General features: G+C 40.9%; 1 protein-coding gene across 7 annotated transcripts in view; it reads left to right on the plus strand.

Moving 5' to 3' along the window:
• Positions 1–22,269, plus strand: part of BMPER (BMP binding endothelial regulator) — a 151,124-nt gene that overhangs the window by 24,606 nt on the left and 104,249 nt on the right. For 4 of the 7 annotated variants that reach the window (XM_069007593.1, XM_069007595.1, XM_069007594.1 and 1 more), the window contains exons 3-6: positions 2,957–3,056; positions 14,562–14,644; positions 16,129–16,219; positions 17,373–17,455. In XM_069007593.1, the coding sequence (XP_068863694.1) occupies positions 2,957–3,056; positions 14,562–14,644; positions 16,129–16,219; positions 17,373–17,455 (357 nt within the window). The other 3 variants (XM_069007596.1, XM_069007599.1, XM_069007598.1) reach the window with 3 other exon arrangements.

Here is a 22,269-nt window from a genome sequence, read left to right on the forward strand (position 1 = left end):
GCCTGTAACAAGCTAGAGAGGATGAACATCAGCTTTGCAAATCCTACCCTGTTTAAATGCTTAGCTGCTCTTCTTGTGCTGGCAAAGATTGGCTCTATTTACCTGGGACACACGGAGCTGTCCTTTAAGGCAGGAGGATGCAGCTTCTCCTCCAAGGGACAGACTTAACCTTCCTCTTTTATTTGGGAAAACCAAAACCAAACCAAACCAACAAAAAAGCCCAACCTAACAAAAGAAAAGACAAAAACCCCAGAGGTGCAGTGGATGGATGGTGAGTGTGGCACCTCCTGCCCACCTTTTAGCACCATGCTGTGGTAACTGAGCTTTGAGACAGTGATCCAGATTTGTTGCCCTCTACATCCAGGGGCAATTCAATGATTCATCTCCTGCTTTCCCCACAAGTATCCTCGCTGTGAGGACCAGTGACTTGTGGGAGCACAAAGAACAAGCCCCTTTCTGCTGAAGCAAGGCCACTGAACAGCAAATAGTTCAAAGTCTACTGAGTTAGAGAAAGGAAATGTGAATCTGTATCTTACTGCTTAAGACACCCTCCTAGACAGAAGGACCCTTCAGTTCCTGTTGCTGCACTGTGGGCCACTAATATTCTTCATGTGGAACAGCTGCTGAATCCAAAAGAAGCACTTGGCATCAGCACATTAATTGCAAAATCTTCCCTCCCAGAAAACCTGCTAAACCAGCAGCTTGGCTGGTGATAAGGAAAGACGAGCAAGACCCAAATTTGGCTGCCCCTGTAGGGTGGCTCAGTGGCACCAAGCTCGTCATCGGAGAGAATTTTCTTGATTTTAGCAATGGGGGGGAAACAGGAGGCTTCTGCTTAGGAATAGTAACTAGCAAGTATTTCCTGTTTTAAATATGTGCATTTGGGTCATCCTTAGGAACTTCTTGCATTGCCAACAAGAAGAAACAAGGATGTACCTGAGGGCAGAAGGAGGCAGATAGCACTCAGGGGAGAAATTGCCTAGGAAGCTGGGCTGCATGAGGCATTTACCCCAGTAGTCCTCTGGGAACGAGGGAATTAAAACAAATACAGAACTGTGTTATTCTTCTGGTCCCTCTTGCTGCCATCTGCAACAATAATGTCATCATTCAAGGAGAGAGCCCAGTGGGTAGCTGCCCACTGGCCCCCCTTACTGGCCCAGCTAGGTTAGTTCTGAAGGGCACTGTGCATCTCACTTCTCTCAGAGGTGCACGATGCATGCTGCAGCTGGGTAAATCATGTTCTCCACAGGAACAAACTGTAAACTGGATTTTGGCCTTCCTTCACACCCACTTTCACCAGGCAGAAGATTTTCCCATGGATAAAAGGTAATGGGGCTGATAGGCTTATTAAATCTGTCCTTAAGCAAACTCATTAAAGAGAATCAGATCTTAGCAGAACCCTTTAAAATACAGATTATAGTTGAGTTGGTAAGCTTGATTCTGCTGCCCTTCAACAGACTTTACAGGGGCACCATGTTCCTGTAAAGGGAATCAAGATTTCACTGAGAACTTTAAAAGAGATGTTGAACCAGTTGCAATTCTGTGTCGTGGCTGCTTTGTGCCAGTCCAGAGCTACAGACCTGCCACAAATTTGGCTTAACCTGCTGGTTAAATTGCATTTATGGTTGCTCTGCAGTGCTGGAGTGATGCAGAGCAGCCAGCATGTAGCAGTGACCTGGGTTTTTACCGTAATTGTGTGTGTTGCTGCAGCTGCACTTTAGGGCCTGATTCTCATTTGCTGATTTCACACTGTCTTGGTGAGAGTGAGTCCTCATTTATACTGATAAGACTGAAGTGCCTTTATAGCTCCCATCAGATCACGCAGAGACTTTGAAGTAAATAAACCTCTGATTTTAGACAAAGGGCTGGCGTGTAATAAAAGCTGCATGTTATTCTTCACAGGCACCTTGAATAAGGCCACAGGGAGTAAAATGAAAAGATTGGAAAGCACAGCTTCTTTTTTTTTAGTTTTATGATTTACATTTTTCTAACCCTTTGATTTTTTGGTCTCTAATTAAGTCATAAGATTGGGTGAGGTGGGTACTTGCATGTACTAGATGGCCACCTGTGTCACCTAATGAACTGAGCTACTAATTATAGGTGGAGCTGACTTCAGAGGGCTACTTTAAGAAAGGAATTTGAAGTAGCAAAATTTTGCTAAAAGAAACACCCAAAGTATTTGTTTTCTGCACCTATTTAATGGCAGGGATAATCAGAAGGGTTGACACCACTGGGGTAAGGTAGGCAATAAATGGAATATTTCTGCTGCCTGCTGTCACACATCCTCTATTGACATTCCTTAATGTGCTCCTTGGCCTTGGGAAATCACTGCCTTTTTGCCATGGCAAGATGACACTATAAGGTACAGTGATTCTGTATGCTCATGGTGTTTCATTGATTCTCAGCATTTTGGGGTGAGAGATGAATTAGACTAATCATCTTGTTTGGTGTAGTACATAGTAGCCTCTTTTAGAGAACCTGTAGGCAAAATTGATTCTCTGCAGTGGCAGAATTTTGTCTTCTCTGAGGTTACCACCTCTTTCTCTGCCGTTTGTCCTTCTGTCACCGTGAGAAGTGATTCCTGAGCTGTGCAGTTCATGGGGCAGCTCCTCAAGACCCCGAGGATATTTTAACAAGCACATCATGTAGATAGTTGTTCATTTAATTAACATGGATTTCTTCGGTGCAGCACATTTTCTGTATGAGACTGGGTAGCAGTCATGAATTACTGTCTAAGTGGGGTTTAAACACCATTTACTTGGGCTCCTGGATTATTCAAAGACTGTTTTCTACTGTGCTCCTTCAAGGGAAAAAAGATGTATTGAATCACAAGGACCTCTCCTGAAGCAAAAGAGCAGACTGCTGGCCCCACATTTTATCTTCTGGATTGCAAGAAATGTAGCCTTGAGTTTGGTTTGCTTGCAATACCTTTTGCCTTTTTATTTTTTTTTTCCAGAATAAGGAAGTGACATGCAAAAGGGAGAAGTGTCCAGTGCTCTCCAAGGACTGTGCTCTCGTCATTAAGCAGAGAGGAGCCTGCTGTGAGCGTTGCAAAGGTGCTGTTCCCTTCCTGTTGTTTTCCCTCTTTTTAAAATGTTACCAGTGCACATTTAGGTTGCCAAAGATAGGACAAAATTCATAGCTTCTCAGCTGGGACTTGGCTGTCACCAGAGGCTAAAAGAGGGCAGTAACCATAACTGAAATATATATGGTTACAACACTGAGGAAAATACATAAATTCACATATTTGTCCTGAAATTACTAGTTCTTGCACAGCAACAATCCTTTAGAAATACATCTTTATTCTTCATCGCCATGTTGTCAGTTTTTAAAGAGTTACCCCCATTCTAATTTTGTCAGAATAATTTTAGGTCAACATCAATATGCTACTAGTCACTGGTCAGTAAGAATCTCTTTTAACTTTTTATGTGGTTAGACAGAATAGGAATAATACTTTAGAGTAGTAAAGAGCAGGGTAATTATCCATGGCTATTTGTATTTCTCCTCGTACTGGAAACAAACCAAGCAAATTTGATTCATTTTATTAAACATGTCCTGATTCAAACAATAGTATTGTGGACATTTTTATGAAAGCCAAATAAACAACAGTCTGAACATTATACATGTATTTATTGACCAATATTTTATATTCCAAGATGTTTAAAACAAGATAATTATCAAATAAAAAAAAAAGTGTAAGCATGCATGGCACATATCTGCTATGTTTAACAACATGAAAAATATGCAAGTAGATGAAGTTGAAAAGTAGTCTTTTTTTTATATTGATGCAGTAAGTAATATGTGCTAAACCACTAATTTTGCTGAGGGACTGCTGACACAATCAATGAGGTGGAGAATGTCAGATTCAGACAGCTTTACTTTATTTTTCCTCTGTCTTTTTAATTCTCCACTGGTGATTTTGTGGTATTGAGAAGGAGATAGGGTAGGATAAATGGTTGGGAAATAAAAGCATTTCTTGCCTTCCCAGAGGAAATGCAGGAAAACAGATTACTCTGAAATTCAGATGGAAGAGACATGATGGATGTGTATTTTTCCTGGAAGGTTGCAGGGGTGTGTTAGATGCTGTGCTTATGATTTGCTTCTGTGCTGCAGCTTTGGAATAGTTTTGGCAAGCCCCAGTTCGAGGATTTGTCTAGAAACATGACACTTAAAAGAGGAGGAAATGAACTGGAAAAAAATTAAAGCATTACTGAAACAATAAGAATTTGAAATTACAGATTTTACACAAATTACATGTAATTTACTTCTTTTGTCAAATTGTGTTTAGTGTCAGCTTTGTAGGAAGAGATTGCTAAGTGTCAGTTAGGTAAGGATGGAGTTTGAGTTTTCATTTTCATAATGGGATGTGTATTTGCTCAACAGTCTGAAAATTCTGTATACATACATATGCATATGTGCCTCCATGCATGCATGCAAAATTAAAAGAATGAATGCTTCAAAGCTGAGGATACAAACAGTATTTTAATTCGGACTCCTTTTTAAGATTTTCTGTTTATCCTGGATTGGGGTGGGTACCTACGGAACATTATTGATAGGCTTGAGCCTGGCATCTGCAGATTGGTATGCTTGACATCTCTATTCAAAAATAGAATCAGGAGGCACATGGATACTTGAGATAGAAGAGGGATGAGTTAGCTATGGTCCTTTCAATGTATCGATGGACAGAGAGATCCCACTAATAGGCATCCAACAAGATCCCTCACAAGGAAACTGCTGAAGAAACTAAGCAGCCCTGAGTTTGTAGAGGTATTCTTCTCACCAGCAAATAAATAACAAGTGTATGATTGTTTTCATAGTAAAAAAATGTTGCGAACATATCCTTGCAAAGATCTCAACTTGTTAAAGTGCTCAGAAATTATCTAGAAAAGGGGTGAAAAGGGACAGGAAATTTGCTGCTCGTGACCTGATCTCTGTAGCACAGTAAAGCAAGAGGATGGCCTGTGAGGAGCTGCAGAAGGTGCTCAAGGCACTGAACAACTGATGACAAAGCAGCAAAGGAAGTTAAGGTGGATGGGAATAAATGAGTGCACACAGGACAAAACAGTCCTAACTTTACAAATACAATACTGGGCTCTGAGTTGACAATAGCTGAATGGCAATTGTTTCCAAGTGTTATAACAGATATGATATAACAGAGTGATCAACTCAACCCTCAGTAGTTCTCCAAAGGGAAAATTGAATGCTGAGTTTGTTAGGAAAGGAGCAAAGTACGAACCAAAATGCCCTGTTTTCCCTCTGAGTAAGACAGGCTGCTTATTCCTGCCCTTCTGGGGGCTAAAGTAGAGCTGTAGACCTTGCTCTGTATTTTTCACACTTCCTGAGGTGTCTCTTAGCTGCTATCAGACAGAAGACTATTGACTAGAAGGATTCTTAGTCTGATTTAAGATGGCAGTTCCTATGTGCTTAAAATGCAAGAAGAACATTAAGTCTCTCCATTTAAACAAAAAAAGCTCTCAAGGACTGAGTTTTCAAAGTATATGTGAAATTTCTGAGTAGGTTTTTCTGTGCTTTCTTGAAGGTAAAGCAAAATATGCACCCACTTAACTCCCACAGTCTTGACACCACACACTGTCACCAGGTTGTTCCAGGGGAGGCTGCTTGCTCTCCCGCCTCTCTGAGCACCTGCTGAAGCTCCTGCTCTGTTCTGTGTAACATCTAAAGTGAGTGTCCCATGGGGAGTAACTGGGGAATCAAGGCTGCAAACACCAGCCTGGCAGAATAGCACTTCAGCTACTCCCTTTGGTGTCCCAGCAGCTCCCCAGCACTCTCCACACAAAGCTCAGCTGCAGCCGGGACTTGGCCCTGCAGCACTTGTTCTCAGTTACTATTTTGTCAAGCTGCCAGATTGCCCATGGGGAATGCAAGCAGGAAAAGGGAAACAGGGATTTTATTTTTTTTTTTTGTTTTCTTTTTACTAGCTGCATTTCATCTAAACGTGAACAAAATGTTACCAAGGAAAGACATCAGAACTTGATGGCTTTTTTCTTGGCTTTGTTCCCAAAGCCTGGGAGAGCTTAATCAGGCCTTACAGGCTCTTGCCAGCTCTCTTTGATAGCTTCACGTCTTCCTACCTTGTGAAGAAATGAATGAATGAGTGAGTGAATGAATGAATGGCTGCTGTCATCTGAGTGCAGCATCAGGAGAATAACATTAAGACCAAAGGGCATGTTCCAGAACGGGCTTGTGTAGGAAGGAAACCACAACTCATGAGTCATTTGTGACATCTCTGCTAGTGCATTTTATTCTATCATGAGGAGCACAAGGTCATTCCTTGCTCATTGCAGGGGGGTTCGACTAGATGACCTTTAAAGGTCCCTCCCAACCCAAACTATTCTATGATTATATCTGCAGCAGTGCACACAGCTGAACTCTCCTATTTAGAGCTTTACATACAGGAGAAACTGAATTGCTGATAGAGAGCTTTTCCTGAAAATGGTTGTGTGCTGAGCATAAGTCCCTCGCTTCCATTCAGGTATTTGTATGCTACTTAAATAATTTCTAGCACTTATTTTTTTTTCATATTTCTTAATAAACAGAAAAAGTAAGGAAGAGCAGCTAGTACAACTTTTGCAGTCAGAAAATTCACTGGTGGAAAGTAGCATATGAAAAGATTTGGCTTTACTTTGTCACAGAATCACAGAATATCCTGAGCTAGAAGGATCCCACAAGGATCATCAAATTCTGACTCCAGGCCCTGCACAGGATAAGAATGTGCCTGAGAATATTGTCCATGTGCTGCTTGGACTCTGTCAGGCTTTGTGCTGTTACCACTTCCCTGGGGAGCTGTTCCAGTGCCCAACCACCCTCTGGGTGAAGAATCTTTTCCTAATATCCAACCTAAACCTCCCCTGACACAGCTTCATTCCCTCGGGTCCTGTCACTGGTCACCACAGAGAAGAGATCTGTGCCTGCCCTCCCTACCCCTCCACTTCCCCTTGTGAGGAAGTTGTAGACTGCAATGACATCTAAGATTTAAATTAAGATTTAAGGTTTCAATCCTCCAGACTAGCCATGTATTTTAACACTGTTCTTGACTTTAGGCCCATAGGACGTTGATTGTTAAGTTGGTGGGTCAAAGCTAACTTTTGCTGTGTGTTTGTGAGAAGTCTGAAACAGAGGAATGTGGGTCCATGCTTATGGCTCCTTACTGTAAGGAGAATTCAGGTGACTCAGTCTAATAGGAAAAGTTTTCAGATATAATCATAGAATAGTTTGGGTTGGGAGGGACCTTTTAACATTATTCGTTTGACAGATATTTACTATAGTTTATAAAACATACCATATACCTCTAGCATGCTATTCATTTTGAAAATACTAAAAAATTAAGCCCTCATATTACTTTTGCATAGGATAAATAGGCCACTTTTCATTTCTTGGGGGTTTTTTTTAATATATTTAATGAAAACCTATGAGGTCACTGAGATTATAGAAATAGATTTGGCAGCATTATCTTATTTAGTTGGATGGAGACCTGTCACTTAGATATAGAGCTCTGTACACATCGAATAGTAAGTTATTTGCACTCTGAAGTGGTATTACTGGCTCAGGACTGCATAAAGTTTGCATTTCTAAAATTGTGCACCATATTCTACTGTCTTATCCTAAGAATCTGAATCTTCTATGGATGTGCAAAGGCAAAGTTGGTGGGAATTTTTTTTCAACTAAGAAAACTTGTTCAGAATTTTCTTTCACTTCCTGTGTGCACTTTTGCATTTTCTGTCCGTGTTAACTTTTGAGAATTACTGAGGTTTTTTTGTTGTGGTTGTTTTTTTGGTTTTCTTTTTAATAATTAATTATTGATCTTAGAAGTTCTTGTGCTATGCTCCATTGATATGGAATCTGTCAGAGAATGGAATCCCAGTCCAGCCAACAACAGTCTACTGAATATTGAATATCCAAAGATATCATAGTTAATTGTGCATTTCATTGAAAGTATATTAAATGCTTTGGTTGAGGATTGCAGCCAATTTCAACTATTAGGGTTTGCAAAGGAAGTTACAGGGAGGTTATGAGATTATCAGTGTTCTGGCTGCTCTACTAACAACCTGCAGGATCCATATGTACCTCTGGCACTTTGTTTGCCTTTGGACTCCCCTAGTATGAGGTGCATAACGTGCCTGACACCAATTTGGTGTCCTGTTGCAAGGCTGACTGTGGGGCCCCAGTGGAGCACTGTATCTTGCAGCCAACCCTTGCATGCTCTAAGGCAAGCTGTCAGAGACAAAGGATAATACATGGATGGAGGGGGATGGGATGTGAAGGTAATATATGTATTTTCCTACAGAAATCTCTTTCACCTTCACCTGAATAATCTAGTCCTGGCTTCTGTCATGGGCTGGTTATGGAAAGACATAGTTTGAGGACATAATCAAGCCTTAACTTTTCTACTGGCCCTTCTCACTGCTTCTGAGTCTCTTGGTAGAGTGTTCCAGCTCTGAATCCGAAGGTCTGTTTCTTGAGGCTGGAAGTACAGGTTCATCTCCGTGTTCATTCAGTTTTTTGCTTTGTATTTCAAGAAAAGGCAGAGGTTTTGAAGCAGTGACAAATAGCCACTAGGGACAGTACTATTCAGTATCATCACAGGACAGTTTTGGTTGCTTCTGGTTGTGCCTAAGAAAAGATCTCTATCTCTCCATCCTTACTTTGAGTTGACTCTTCTTACAGAGGTCTTAGCACATACATTTGACATCTCTTGAATGTCTGGTGAGTTCAGTATGCTGCTGAGTTCAGTAGTGCCTCAAATTTCAGATGCTCGTATTACCTTGGTGAATATAATTTTCCATTTATGTAAGAAACATTTAATGAACAGTCTTGTCGTGTTGTCATAAACACTTTTTCAGTCAAATATCAGTTACCCAGATTTTCACATTGATAATTTTACATGTAATGTTTCTCTGGAACAAAATGATAAACACCTTAGGACATGTAGTACTGGAATAAGAATTTCTTTTACTGTTTAATTTTGAAGGTGTGAACTGTACAGATCATGGATGATTTTGCTGGTGTGAGAAAATTGGGTACAAGAGCAAGTAATTGTGTCACTGAGCAACATCATTCATGACAGCCCTCATACCCATGAGAGGTGACAATTCTCCAGCTGCCAGGCTTGGCAAGCACATCAAGTATCAGCTCAAGATTCAATGGCAGCTCTAACTGTATGCCATTTTGGATGGCAAGGTGCCTAGGAACCCTGCAGGGGAACCTTTTTTCACCCTATACATGGAACACAAGACATTTGGGAAGGTAAAATTCAGTTCCAGTTGTGTGCAAGGGGCAAAAAGAGCTCTGGGAGGAGTTGAAGTCTTTGCTTCTGCTGCTATTTGCTCAGCGAATATGGGCTGCCTCGCATCCTACATGTGTGAACTGTGCGGTCCTAGCACAGCTCACTCCCATGGCTTCTTCACTCTGCTCTGTTGGGCGGCCTTTATATGGCCCCTGTGCATCCCTTGGGTATTGTAATTGCCATGGCTCAGCTGCAAATAGGTTTGCTTGTACTTGGTTACAGAGGAAAGAGTTGGATTTTCACTGTTTAGAGCTGGACTTGATAAGCATGGGAGGTTTTGTATACATTTTCATGCTTCTGTGTTGACAAATGAAGACCAGGGTTATTCAACAGGAAGTTTAATTTTCTGGTAGCTGTCAATGGCTCTACCATCACTAAGACATGTGAAAATATATTTCATAATAGGTATATGTGTGATTCACAGTTCTTTTATTTTGGCTATCTGATTTCATGCCAGGGAAATACTGCAGAATGTGCAAGTTATTGGTGGGATTTTTTTGTTGTTCAGGCTTTTGGGGTTGGCTTTTTTTTTTTTTTTTTTTTTTTGGCTAGAATTGGTATTTAGTGTTAGCATGCCTGGATACCTCCCTGAGGATTAATTTATCAAACACTAAATAAAACATGTCTTCTGACTGTTTTCTTTTTCCTAATGTTTATTTTCCATGCCAGTAGAGAGGTTACATTTTTTAAATAGAAAGTGGAGGGAAAGCAAAAAAAGAGACTTAATAGGAGAAGAAAGATGCTGAAGAAATGAGGGATGAGGAGCCAGTCTATTGTGCACCAATCTGTCTCTTTCTCTTGGGAGAATAAGGAAATGACTTGTCTATAAAATTCTCATTAGACTAAAATAAGCACAAGTTTCTTCTGGAATCTAATTAGGCAATGTCAAATTGAGTAATAAAGGGTTGTTTTTTAATGAACTCCTGAGGACGCTGGCTGAGCTTTAGCACTACTAAACTGTCTCTTAGAGTCAATTTCCCTATCTTCATGGTACTGTTATATGGTTGGGTATCTGGGGAAGAAGAAAAAAGGGTCATTTATCAAAGTTGTAGGATTTGGAAAGACAAATGGCTTCCTGATCATCAACTTGTCCACATGCCAATAGCAAAATTTGCTATAATTTGCCTCTTTTGTTATTCCATTCCAGTTCTCTGCAAGGATGCTTGTTTTAGAATGAAATTGTTCTTTCAAATTAAATTGGCCAAGAGTTGGTTTATTATAATTGAAACAAAGGTGCCAAGTATGGCATGCACAACATTGAAACAAAGTAGCTAAATAAGTATATTAAGAATTATTTAGCTATTTTAGCTTTTGGTTTTGTTGTTTTTTTTTTTTTTGGTGCCAGAAGGACTCAATCTAGAGGATCATTTTGCATTTAAGAGGAGACTAGAAGGTAATTAGCATTAGTTTCTACTGCATATTCAACAATTGACCAACTTCAAAGTATTCAGTGGTTTGGTTAGATTCAGATAAGCAACTTTAGGCTTGCATGTTTATCCAGGACTTATCTGAACTATTTGGGTTGAAGGAGGTAATGGCAACAAAACCTACAACTAACTGAAAGTTAATATTTTACGTTAATAAAACACCAGCTATTTTTAAAGAAAGGAGCAGGAAAGACTGAAATATTAGGACACACTCCTTGACTGATATGAATCACTTTAGCATTTTTAAAATTGATGTAGACCACTAATATTTAACTTCCTTCCATATGTGGAATCCTAAAGGTTTTCGTTATGGGGTATGTGAGTCAGGATCAAATTTACTTGTTAATGTCAAATCTTTCACATCCTCCTTAGGGTCTTCTCAGGCTTTTTGGGTCCTCTTCTTGAAAACTTCCTCTGTAGTCCTTTTAAAGTTTTAAGTAGGTATTCAGGCAGAAGTAAGTAGATAGCATTTAAGTGATAGTCCTAAGCTATGATCTTGATTTATTATTTTCTCCTGCTCTTCCTTTCAGATGGTGGATGGAAAAAGTAAGTTAATGTACTAATATTTCCAAAGGGCTTTTGGGAAGAAAAAAAAGCTTTAAAATGGCTTCTAGGAACTTCAAGTATCTTCTGTCATACTCTGTTGTGGAAATTGACATCAGGGTCTTTAACTGATGCCTTTGAACACAAAATATTCAGTGACTTCTACTTTCCAGGCCAAATATGGTGGACTTTTAACCATGGATAAGCCAGAATGGCTTGACTGAGTTGGCACACAGAATGAGGCAGGTTTCACTCAGATGAATTTAGGTGAGGCTCAGAAATTTCCATACTATGAGTAGGGAGACTAAGAAAGTCCGGCTATATGTTTGCAGGTGTCAGCTGAGAGATTTGTACGTTGAAAGGAAGGTTCAGAAAAACTAGCTGGTATGTGGGCTTTGTTTCTTTTTCCTTTTGAAAAGTGAGTAGTGGGTGCAGCTCTGGGGCGTCCAAAGGGCAGGGTGTCAGGGCACACCTCTGGTCAGAGACAGGTTAAAGCATCACCCAGAGATTGTAAAACACTCCTTTCTTACCCTTTTTAGTTTTGCTTGACATTCAGCCTTCCCCCATCTCTCCCCAAGCCTGCTTGTTTTACTGGCTAACTCTCCCCTTCCTTCATGCTGCACCTCCTGCTGAGCATCTGCTGAAATCCAGCTCCCACCATTGGTGTTGGACAGGTGCTGCTCTGTCTCCCTCACTCGACCTGCTGGCCCATGCCAAAGCTCGAGAGCAGTCTTAGTACCTCCAATGCTTCTGCAGTCTTTTTCATTCTGGTACCTATTTTTAAATTTCCCTTTTGGTGCCTGCGGACTCTCCTTACCATGGTTGCTTCCCGTGTGCCATCCCATTGCTGCTTTCCACAGGGACAACGGCTGGTGCTGCAGGGCAGAGGATTTTGTAGCATAGCTTGGATGTGCACTTCAAGCAAGAGAAGTGCTGACTGTGTGAGTGCACCACCTTCATGCTTTGTTGACCAGGCTAATCCTTGAGCTGAAAATTTCAGTTTAATATGCACATCTGTACATGCAGATTAGCCCAGGGTCATTAGCTTTCTTATAGAGGAAACATTTTACATTAAATAACATAATTGCTGAGCAGATATGCAAGGTATTTTGCAGTTGCTATTTTCCAACCTAGCCCTTGATTCTGTTAAAACATACACAGAGATATTTAACAACTCAGCTCATTCCATGTTCAGTATCTTGCACTCTTGTAAACTGTTTCTCGGATTGGGACCAGTATGACCTGGGCTTCAGCAACTTGGGGATGTTAAACACATTAAATAGGCTCTGCATTCATCAGGGTTTTCAGTGAGCAGTAAGTGAGGCTATGCTGCAAGATTAACTCAGTGTTTTTCAGAATGGAACTTCAAAATGCATCAGCTGCAACACAGAGGAGTATTGGGCTTCACCCTCCTCTCTTGACATGTTGTCCTGCATGTATGAGAGGTCACAGAGAACTGTATTTAATGCACTGAGAATCTGAACATTTCTTTATTATTCAAAATAATTTCATAGGGACTTTGCTACTTAAAAATATGAGATTCAGATACATAATTTATACCTTTCAATGTTTGTCAAAGATGAAATTATCACAGCCAACTCTGAGACTACTGATCATCTCTTTTCAAAATATATCTGTTTCTGCTTAGGTAAGTGAAATTGCCACAGCATCTGCAAGTTTCTCTCATGTTGCTCTGTATTTAGCCTGGAAAAAGAATTTCTGATTACTGCAAATCCTGAAGTACAAGTCTTCTGTTGTTAGAGGCAGTTAACACATTTACAAATGATCTTTATATATCACGATTCCTTTAAATTTTGTGTTGAATTCACAATGATTTTATGGAGATTTTAAGTTCCTCTGCATTTCAGAGCTGTGACTCTTGAGTTTTCTTTTACTGTGGGCTTAAAGATTTACTGGTGTAGGACTGATAAACTGCCTTTATTTTCAGAAGGACATAAAACGTATCCCAAAGCAGGACAGTGCACCCTACACAGCAGAGACAGACTTAGAGTAGTTGCTGAGGTAGGGTGTGGAAAGAGAATGGTGCCGTGGGCATTGTTTGACTGATTATAGTTTTGCAATTCTGTAGCTCTATGTACATGTCTGTGTTTCAAAGTCTTTGGCAAGACTCCTGTTGGTTTCATGGGCTCTTTGATCAAGCTAATTTTGAATAAAATATACTAGGAAAAAAACCTAAGAGCAATAAATGGAAAATGGGCATTTTTCCCACAGAAAATAGGGTATGTGTTATTTCCAAAATTTTTCTCAGAACCACTCCAGGTCTCCAAAGAATTATTTTTTAGTTGAAACAATTTTGCATTAATAAACTAACTCTTCTAAGACAAATAATATATTTCTACTTTATAAGTATTTTCTGGTTTTGCTTCTTAGGGGAGTTATTTTATTATTTTCTTTGTCTCTTTTTCGGTTTTCTTTTTTTTGCAAATACCAGAAAATGGCAAAAGAGAAAACCAAAAAGGAAGGGAAACTAGTAGGAACATGTAATCAAAAATGTGAAAATTAATGTTTGTTTTGGTGTTTACTTTTTTCCAGATGGCTCTATGAAAATTCATTTTGCACAAAATAAATGTGGGTTGATCCAGTGCACAGGCAAACAAACCTGTTTTCTGTTAACAAAGTTGTCATACAGCACACAAAGACTAATAAAGCCAAACTCTATGAGAGTCCAAAATGTCTCCCCATGGAGATTCACCACACACACAAAGGAACTTGATGGCTTTTAGTTTATGTGGATGGTGATCCCTCCTGTCATGAACGTGAAAAGGCATAAAGGGAGAGGTAGCTCTGCCAGTGTCAACTCATCCATGCTGAGCTGTGCTTGCTGAAGAGCTTTCCCGAGGGCTTTGGTTAATGGATGAAGATAGCATGGCCAAGCTAGATGATGAATACTTCCAGCTCTTCTTTTACCCTCTCTCCTCCCTCTCCCCATTCCAGTGCTTGAGTAACTGAGTAGTTCCTGAATGGGCTGCGGAATAAGCACTGACATCCATTTTAAAGTGAGCTATCACTGATTTTGGTTTGTCTTGACCAGACAGAGTTAGTAAGGAGTTTGGCCAGTTGTGCATCAGCAGCAGGTGTCCAGGGCAGTGCTGACAGTCCTCCCAGGACACGATCCTCCTTGTTCATCCCAGCTCTCAGCTCTACCTCTTCTGTTAACCCAGGGGAGAGGGTGGGCTTCATTTTGGATGCTGCCTTGTGATCCTCAGCAGCAGCATCCCACAACATTGTGTTCAGCTGAACCGATGTGCTTCTCTCTCGTCCTCTAGATTGCAGTTTTGGAGGAAATACATACAACAGCTCCATGAAATGGCACCTCCCCAGCAATCCCTGTGTTACATACCAGTGCCAGGTAAGGATGTCATAAAAATCGTGCTAATTGAGTTGTAAGCTTTTCCCAGGAAATCCCAAGCCTTCATTTATCCAATCCAAATAACCTGAAATATTTTATGCCCAAAGCACAATATGGACTTTGCATTTAAAGTAGTTTAAATCCACTCAGATGCAGCCAGCTATAACCAAACATTCCAAAGTACAGGTTTTAAATGACTTGAGTACCCCGATACCCAAACTTTGCTGAAGGAGAGGTACACAGCCATGCCATTTCCTGCTGTCTTGACCTTGAAGTAAGTCCTCTTTTCTTCAGCATTCTAAGCCTTTTGTGAGATACAAATTATTTTAGTAATTGGACACTTCTGTGTGTATGTGTCCATAGGTTTTATCTTTCTTTAAGAAAACCCCACAACCAAATCTTTTTTCTGGGCTCCTGCACTGTTAACACAGTGGTATTTTTGGTAGCTTGGCTATCTGCAACCATAACATTTTCAAGATTGTCGCTTGTCAGGCTCAAACCAAGTAATTATGTAGGCGATTTTAGCTTATGTCTATAAATAGCTCTGCCATTTTTGCTGACAATTTGATCTGGTTTTAATAGTAGCACTCAGGCAGCTACTAAGAATGGCAGTTGGGAAGAGGAGATTAGTGAGTATGAAGAGCTTCTACTAAGGGAAGAGAGTTTTAAGGGTTTTTTTCTCTTTTTCTGTAATACTTCTACTCTGTGAAACCAACTTGTTTTTGAGGAAAAGTACACTGAGAAGACTGAAGCTGGAGCAGTATTCTGTATCCTTGCACTTAATGAAAAGAAACTCACTACATGAATTTAGATACACTGCGTGAAATTATCAGTTCTTTATTGCCTGTTTCAGTGCCTAAATGCAAAACTGGGTGATCCTGTTTACCCTAGATCCACTAATTTAAAAACAATTTTGCCTTGCCTCAAACAGCTGCAAGCAGAAAAAAAAGCATAGAGCCTCACACCCAGGAGGGTGTTCAGGAGGACTCTTGACTTCTTGAATAAGTACAGGAAATGTTAATTTACTAATACTTATCAGGCAAAATATCAAAGATAAGCGTCTCCCCTCTGCAGAACAAGATGCTTTTATCTGCTTTCTAAGTCTATTTTCCTCCAATAGGAGAGGGAGGAGAATGCCCTGTGTCTGGCCTGTTTTCACCAGAGCTGCATGGCAGATTACCGAGGTAAAGGATTCCTGATAAAGCAGGATTCCTTTTCCTAAGAGGATGCTTGGTTTTTTACCTGATGCATTTTAAGGCAAATCCCATGTCTGGAGTCAGGGAGACTCCAGACAAGTGGATCTTTTGACTGTGGATTAATCTGAATCCTGATACCAGGCAGCGGGTACGGAAAGAAAAGTTTTGAAACTCAGTGCTTTGCAGCATGTGCTGGGCTTTAATTCTACTGTCAGTAATTGTGAATCTTTGCATGTTAAAGCAACCACAATGCTAACAATGCATGTGTCTGATCTGCTTCTTTTTCAGGAAGGAGTGATAGTAGAGTCAGAAGTACAGTGTGTTGTTCATTGCAAAAACCCTTCCAAACTCAGGGGAATGTGTTGTCCTGTGTGTCCAGGTGAGATTTCATGGTTAAGATGCTGTTCTACAAATCCAGTGTATTTCTAATGATACCCATCATCACCTGGGGGGCTGCCTCTAACTTCTCTGTTACACTTAACAAGTTATGAAAATGTGGGCTGGTGACTCACAATGCACAAAGTCACACAAGATATGTTTAATATTTTAGTAGAGTACATGCAGACCAGGGGATGCATAGGCAATATCCTGTGCCAATATCCATAAGTGTGTTTATGTCATTTTTCAGAGGGTCTTCAAGGTGGGTTTGCATGACTGATGCCCATGATTTTGTTAAGAGGGGAAGGATAAGAGTAATTGTAAAAAAAAGATTCCCTTTTTGAAGGGGAGTGAGAATGGGTTGCCTTTGTGAAGCACAGTGGCAAATTACCAGGTTTCTTATGTTAATTTGATTTCATCAGAGGTTTTGTAGGTAAGCACTGCTCCAGCTGTGATATAATGGATTTATTATATTTTGATTAGTTATAATATCTATTAATATCTAATATAAACTCAGGGAGTAAGAATGAATTATTAAAAATAGCCTAAAAAAGTGTTTTAAAGACACTCCTAATGGGAGACTTAGCATAGCCTTGACTTCATTTGTTGTAGAAGGATGTTTTCTTTCCCCTGCAAAAAAAGAGATATTTAGGGTTTCTCAAGGATTTGTTAAGGATAATGAAGTGATTTGTTTTCTTCTAAAGTGATCCTCTCTCTACAACTACCTGAAAGGAGGTTGTAGCAAGGTGGGGATTGGTTTCTTCTCCCAGGCAACTAGTCACAGGACAAGAGAACAGTTGGCAGCTGCTCAAGGGGAGGTTCAGCCTCCTCTGAGGACAACAGGAGGAATTTCAGCATGAAAAGGTTGTTAAACCTTGTAATGGACTACCCAGGGTGTTGAAGTCACTATCCCTGAAGTGGTTCAAGAAATGACTGCATGTGGCACTTAGTGCCATGGTCTACTTGTCTAGATGGTAATCAGTCAAAGGTTGGACTTGATATCTTGGAGGTCTTTTCCAACTGAAACAATTCCATGATTCTGAATCAGAGAGGATGGTACAATTTACTTTTCATATTGTTGTACAGAGGGGTGTGTTAGAGAGAAAAGGCAGCATTCTATCTTGAGCTAAACTTATTCAAATGCTGTTTTCCAGGTTGTGTATTTGAAGGGAGACTTTACAATGAAGGAGAAGAATTTAAGCCTGAAGGAAATAAATGTACTAAGTGCTCTTGTATTGTAAGTATTTGCCCTTTGGCATTGTATCTCCCTGTATGAACTTCAAAAGGCACATTTTTATTGCCATAACAAAGCAAAAATATAAGTAATTCAACACTATTATGAATTCTTCTCTTGGAATTCAGGTCTCTGTTGAAGAATTTGTGACATTAATACACTGTATCACTCACATTTTGAATTTATAATCTTTTCTGTGACCTTACACTGTATGCAGGTGGAGCAGGTGTTGAATTAGTGGTGCTTTTTTTATGATAGGATCATGCAGGAGGAGACAGAAATCTTTTTGGCCTTCATCTATTGATCAGCATTTATTAGATGCTTCCTTAAGCCAAACTTTTCCAAGGATTCCTTTCTGCTGTATGCAACAAAGGCTTTTTCTCTGAATTACTTAGAGAAAGAATGAGAGTAGCCTCCTGAGGCTGTCCCAGGTGGATTTTTGGCTTGATGCTTGATGAAAAGGTCATATCCTGGATTTTATTCTTGACTAGCAACAATATAGAGAGGAAGTAATAATTGCATCCTTTGGGTAATGAGTACAGGCTTCTTTTTCACTTCCATTAAGTTAAAAGATAATGCTATATGAGTTGGGGCAGATAACTTTGGCTTCCTTGTAATCTGTGAAATGAGTAAAACGCAAAGTTCAAATCACTGCTTTTGTTGCAATTTGTGGGCTGGTTATCAGCAGAATATGTAAGGCTTTACATTTCAGTAGAATGCCAAGAAATTTGTCAGTACCAGACACAGTTCTCCTGCATCATGAAAATAAAATAAAAACAGGAAGAGAGAAAGATGGACTTCAAAAATGAATATATCTCTACATACATACATGCATTTAATGTAGCTGCTGCAGAGTACTTGAACTGTTCTGTGGGGAAAAAAACCCCTGGTAATCTGCAAAATTAATTTACACTAAGTCATCACTGCTCCTGTGGAGATCAGGGTGCTCAGGTAATTTTTTTTTTTTTTTAAGTTTTAATCCTGTAATAATGAAAACATGTCATCACACATGTCACAGGGATATATCCCCATGGCTCCTGCTCTGCTGAATGCCTTCAGTCCCAGGCTGAGCACTCCCTCTGTACTTGGTCCCCCTCTCACTTCAGCTTCAGCTGTAAAGCAGTAGCTTTACACTCCAGCTTTCCTTAGTTATGTTCCTCAGGGGAAGGCAGGTCTGAATGATTGAGAAGTTTGTGGAAACATGCTTGAGTTTTTGGGCTCTGTTTTGCTCTTTCATAAGTACTGTACAGATATTGCCTATTGCCCAGTTATTGGTGTGCCAACATCTCCTTGATCAACTTTCCTTTGTTCTCTGAATATCAAAAACTTCTGTGCTGAGAAGAGCATTGGAGGTGGGAGATATATGGGGAGAGCAGTGTAAAGAAATAAAGGAATAAAGGGTCACACCTGAAGGTCTGACCTGGAGAGTTAGAGTCAGCTGTGTTAGAGAAGGGAATGCATCAACTATTGGGAGTAAGAAGTTTAAAGGCACTTAACCATCCCTTCCAAGAAAGACAACATGATTGTTTCGTGTGTTAATGACTTCTGTATAAAATGTCCAGCTCTCATTCTGAATCTTTCTGACAGTTAAAGAAGTGCCATCTACGTGTAAGCCACACCAGATCTCCCTTCCCTCTCTCTGCACAGCCTTTTTTGCCCTCTTGCTAGTTTCCTCCAGAATTTGATCCTATGCTAATTCCTATGTGATTTAAATTCGAAGTAAATAAAAGGGGGCATCCTCAGGGCTGTGATAGCAGTTTGGTACCTGCTTTTCATCCATTCCCTTTTGGCAATGGGTGCTCAGTGAATCTCTTATCTGAGCAGTTGGTGGATGGATGTCTTACTTGAAGATACCTATCTAGTCATGCAAAGTTCTGGGAACAGGCTTGTGTGTGATGTGCTGTAATTTGTTCAGGCTTTAACAGATGGAGGGAAGCTCCTCACCCCAAATTAGACTTCTTCTGGGATTTCAGATTGTAACTAGTGAGTCTTTTGTGGAAACATGGCATAGGAGGTAGCACAAATTATTGCTAAGCTATTTTGGGGATGTGTGTATAAGGATTCCAGCTACTCACTTCAAGGTGAATTCTGCATTTTACTTGGGAGCAAGCTTTTCAAACAATGGATGATTCTGGAATCCACAGGCCATCGCTGTTCCAGGGGTAGCTCAAACTTGGGGCTGCAGACACCATTGAACAGGAAGAAAGTAAAGAAGGATGTCTGTGGTTTGTTTTCCCAGAGAAATGAAGGGTTGATCAGCACTCGCTAAATGTATTAAAATGAGGAATTACTTAAAAAAAGGAATTTTATTGCTGCAAAATGATGCACCCAAAGGTCAGTACATGTCTGCAAGTCTGGGCAGTGGGGATGCATCTTGGGAAAGCACTTTGGTAGTTCAGGTTTGTGGTATTTTCAGCTCAAAATGGTGCCTACTAGATACTATTGAGCTCCCAAAGAATGTGAAATGGCTGTTAAGTTGTTGGGATTTTTTGTTTATTTGTTTTTAACGTTGTTTGAGCAAATGAGGACAAAACTGGGATTTTAGGAGCTAGAGGTCCCCATCTAGGTGGAGCAGGCTGGCCAGTTGGAGGGCTTTCTATGTGTTCCATGGCCCTGAAGGGCAGAGAAAGCAATGGCATGCCTACACCTGGGTGATTCACTCGGTCCTTACCCGCTGGGTGCTTAACTCATCAATATGGTACCTGTTTAACACCGCTTGTGGTCCTAGGTATTGTCTACTGAAAACCAGACCTAACCTGCCAAACTCATTTCATGGAGGTCAGCAAAACAAGCCATTAACTAATAACTTTTGGGTTGTTACCAAGCCAGGCTGTGCTCGTAGCGGTGAGGCAGAGATGAAAGGCCCTGTATTCCATTACCGCTCTCCTAAGTGAGCTGCTCCTTGGGGCGACTAAGATTTCTTGCTGAAAATGAGAATGTATCACCTCTCACTCAATGCATATTGCCTGTCAGGAGTGAATGAGCTGGCTTCTAATGACTCAGTTTCTCTGGGGAGAGGCATTTGTGTAGGAAAGGTGGATGGGATAATAGGGATCTCCTCGCACCCCGGCTGAAACCCAGCTGTCTTGCAATAATTCATCTGTCTGGCCTATTCCTGCTTCTCGTGATAGGGCAGTGGCCTGTTCTAGAGAAACCTTGGCTATTTTCCCTGCCGTAAGCACCTACTTACATGAAGGACTGGCTTCTTTAATCAAGTGGTATTTCTCAGATACTACTTTTATGAGGTTGAGAGTGTGTTTCTGCTTGCACAGTAAGAGCACTTGGCTTACATGTTTCCTTTCCTACAGCCTGCATTAAAATAGTCAGACAGTGATTATCGTAAATGTTTTCATTTTCTCCTTTGATGTAGCACGTTTGGGAAAAAAAAATAGTGGAGAGGGAAGGAGAGAGAGCCAGGGAGGGAGGAGAGGAGGTTTGGCAGGAAAGTGACCTTGCGTGAGAGTGGTAACCATGGAGAAGCTTATCTTTAGGTGGTAGTATCCAAACTCATAACCAGTCCCTTTTGACTCCTTTGAGCGCTGTTACCCAGACCGTGGGCGCTGCGCGTTCCGGCATGCGAGGCATGCGGCCGTGCGAGGCACCGCCACGCTGGGAGCGCGCAGCCCCGTGGAGACGCCGCAGCTCAGGGCCGGCCCTTCTCCACACCCCTGCGGGGAGAAGGGAAGCGGACCTGCTTGGGAGATGGAGGCTGGGTTATAGCATTGCTGGGATGGTTGAGAGCTGGGAGTGGGAAAGGTTGCACTGTCTGTCTGTCCTGCAGAGAGGCATGTCCTGGGGATGACTGTTAGCAGGGTGGTTATGTGTGTTTGGTCCCCAAACAGCATAGTTTCACAAAAGCAACTCTGTCCTCTTAGCTGTTCTTCCAAAATTATTTGGAACAAATAAAACCCAAATAGCTGAAAGCAGAGCACAGGGATTTGAGGCTCTTGGAGAGCTGAATCAAAAAGGAGCCTCTGGTCAATCTCCTTTGCATCATCGGGGGCTTTTAAACCACTGCTTAGAGGGGTTCAAGATGTGCCCAGCCACTGGTCTGCAGGTGCACTTGTGAGTGTGTGCATGCAGGAAATGTGTTGTCACTTATATTCCTGAGTGCTCGGATGCAAATACTGAATAATAAAAGTTTTGCTCAAAGAAAAGGAAATCACGACGGCAATATCTGTTTCTAAATCGAGTAACAGGCATTTCAATTGTGATAAGTAATGAGAAACTATGTATGTAAGTGTTTTGGATGCTGAGGGTGGAATTAATCTTGTCTAGCTCCAGCTATTCAGAAGTAATGTGTCTGATCTGAACTACTTATCTGGGCTCCTCTTCAGTTAATGGAAAGAGAGAGAGGTAGGATGGATTACTCTCTGCAGATGCTTATCTTCCTTCACTAACTAGAGGGGGAGCCTACCCAGCTCCTGGCCTTAGGAATGGCTGAAGATGGCCAAGACCGATCCTGCCCCTGCAGTCAGCTGGGTGATTAAGCATCTTGATAGTGCTTTAAAGGCTTGGCTTTAACCAGTATTGGGAGCTGCTGGAATACATTCCCACCACAAAAGACAGTAGGGGAGGTATACCAGTCTACTGGGAAACTCAGGGGAACATGCAATTAAATGTATCCTCAGTGAAGGCTGAGGATAATTCAAATTCAAATTTCCATCCTTAGTGCAGTGCCAAATGCTGATCTTCCCAAATTTCCATGTACTTCAGCTGCTTTGATTCAGCTCCAAACTGCAGCAGACACTGTCTGCCCTTACTCTGGGGCTAAGAAACAGAGACAAGTAGTTGTAGTAAAAGCAAAGAGTTGGTCT

The sequence above is a fragment of the Aphelocoma coerulescens genome, chromosome 2 (genome assembly GCF_041296385.1).
Source record: "Aphelocoma coerulescens isolate FSJ_1873_10779 chromosome 2, UR_Acoe_1.0, whole genome shotgun sequence".
Taxonomy (NCBI): Eukaryota; Metazoa; Chordata; class Aves; order Passeriformes; family Corvidae; genus Aphelocoma; species Aphelocoma coerulescens.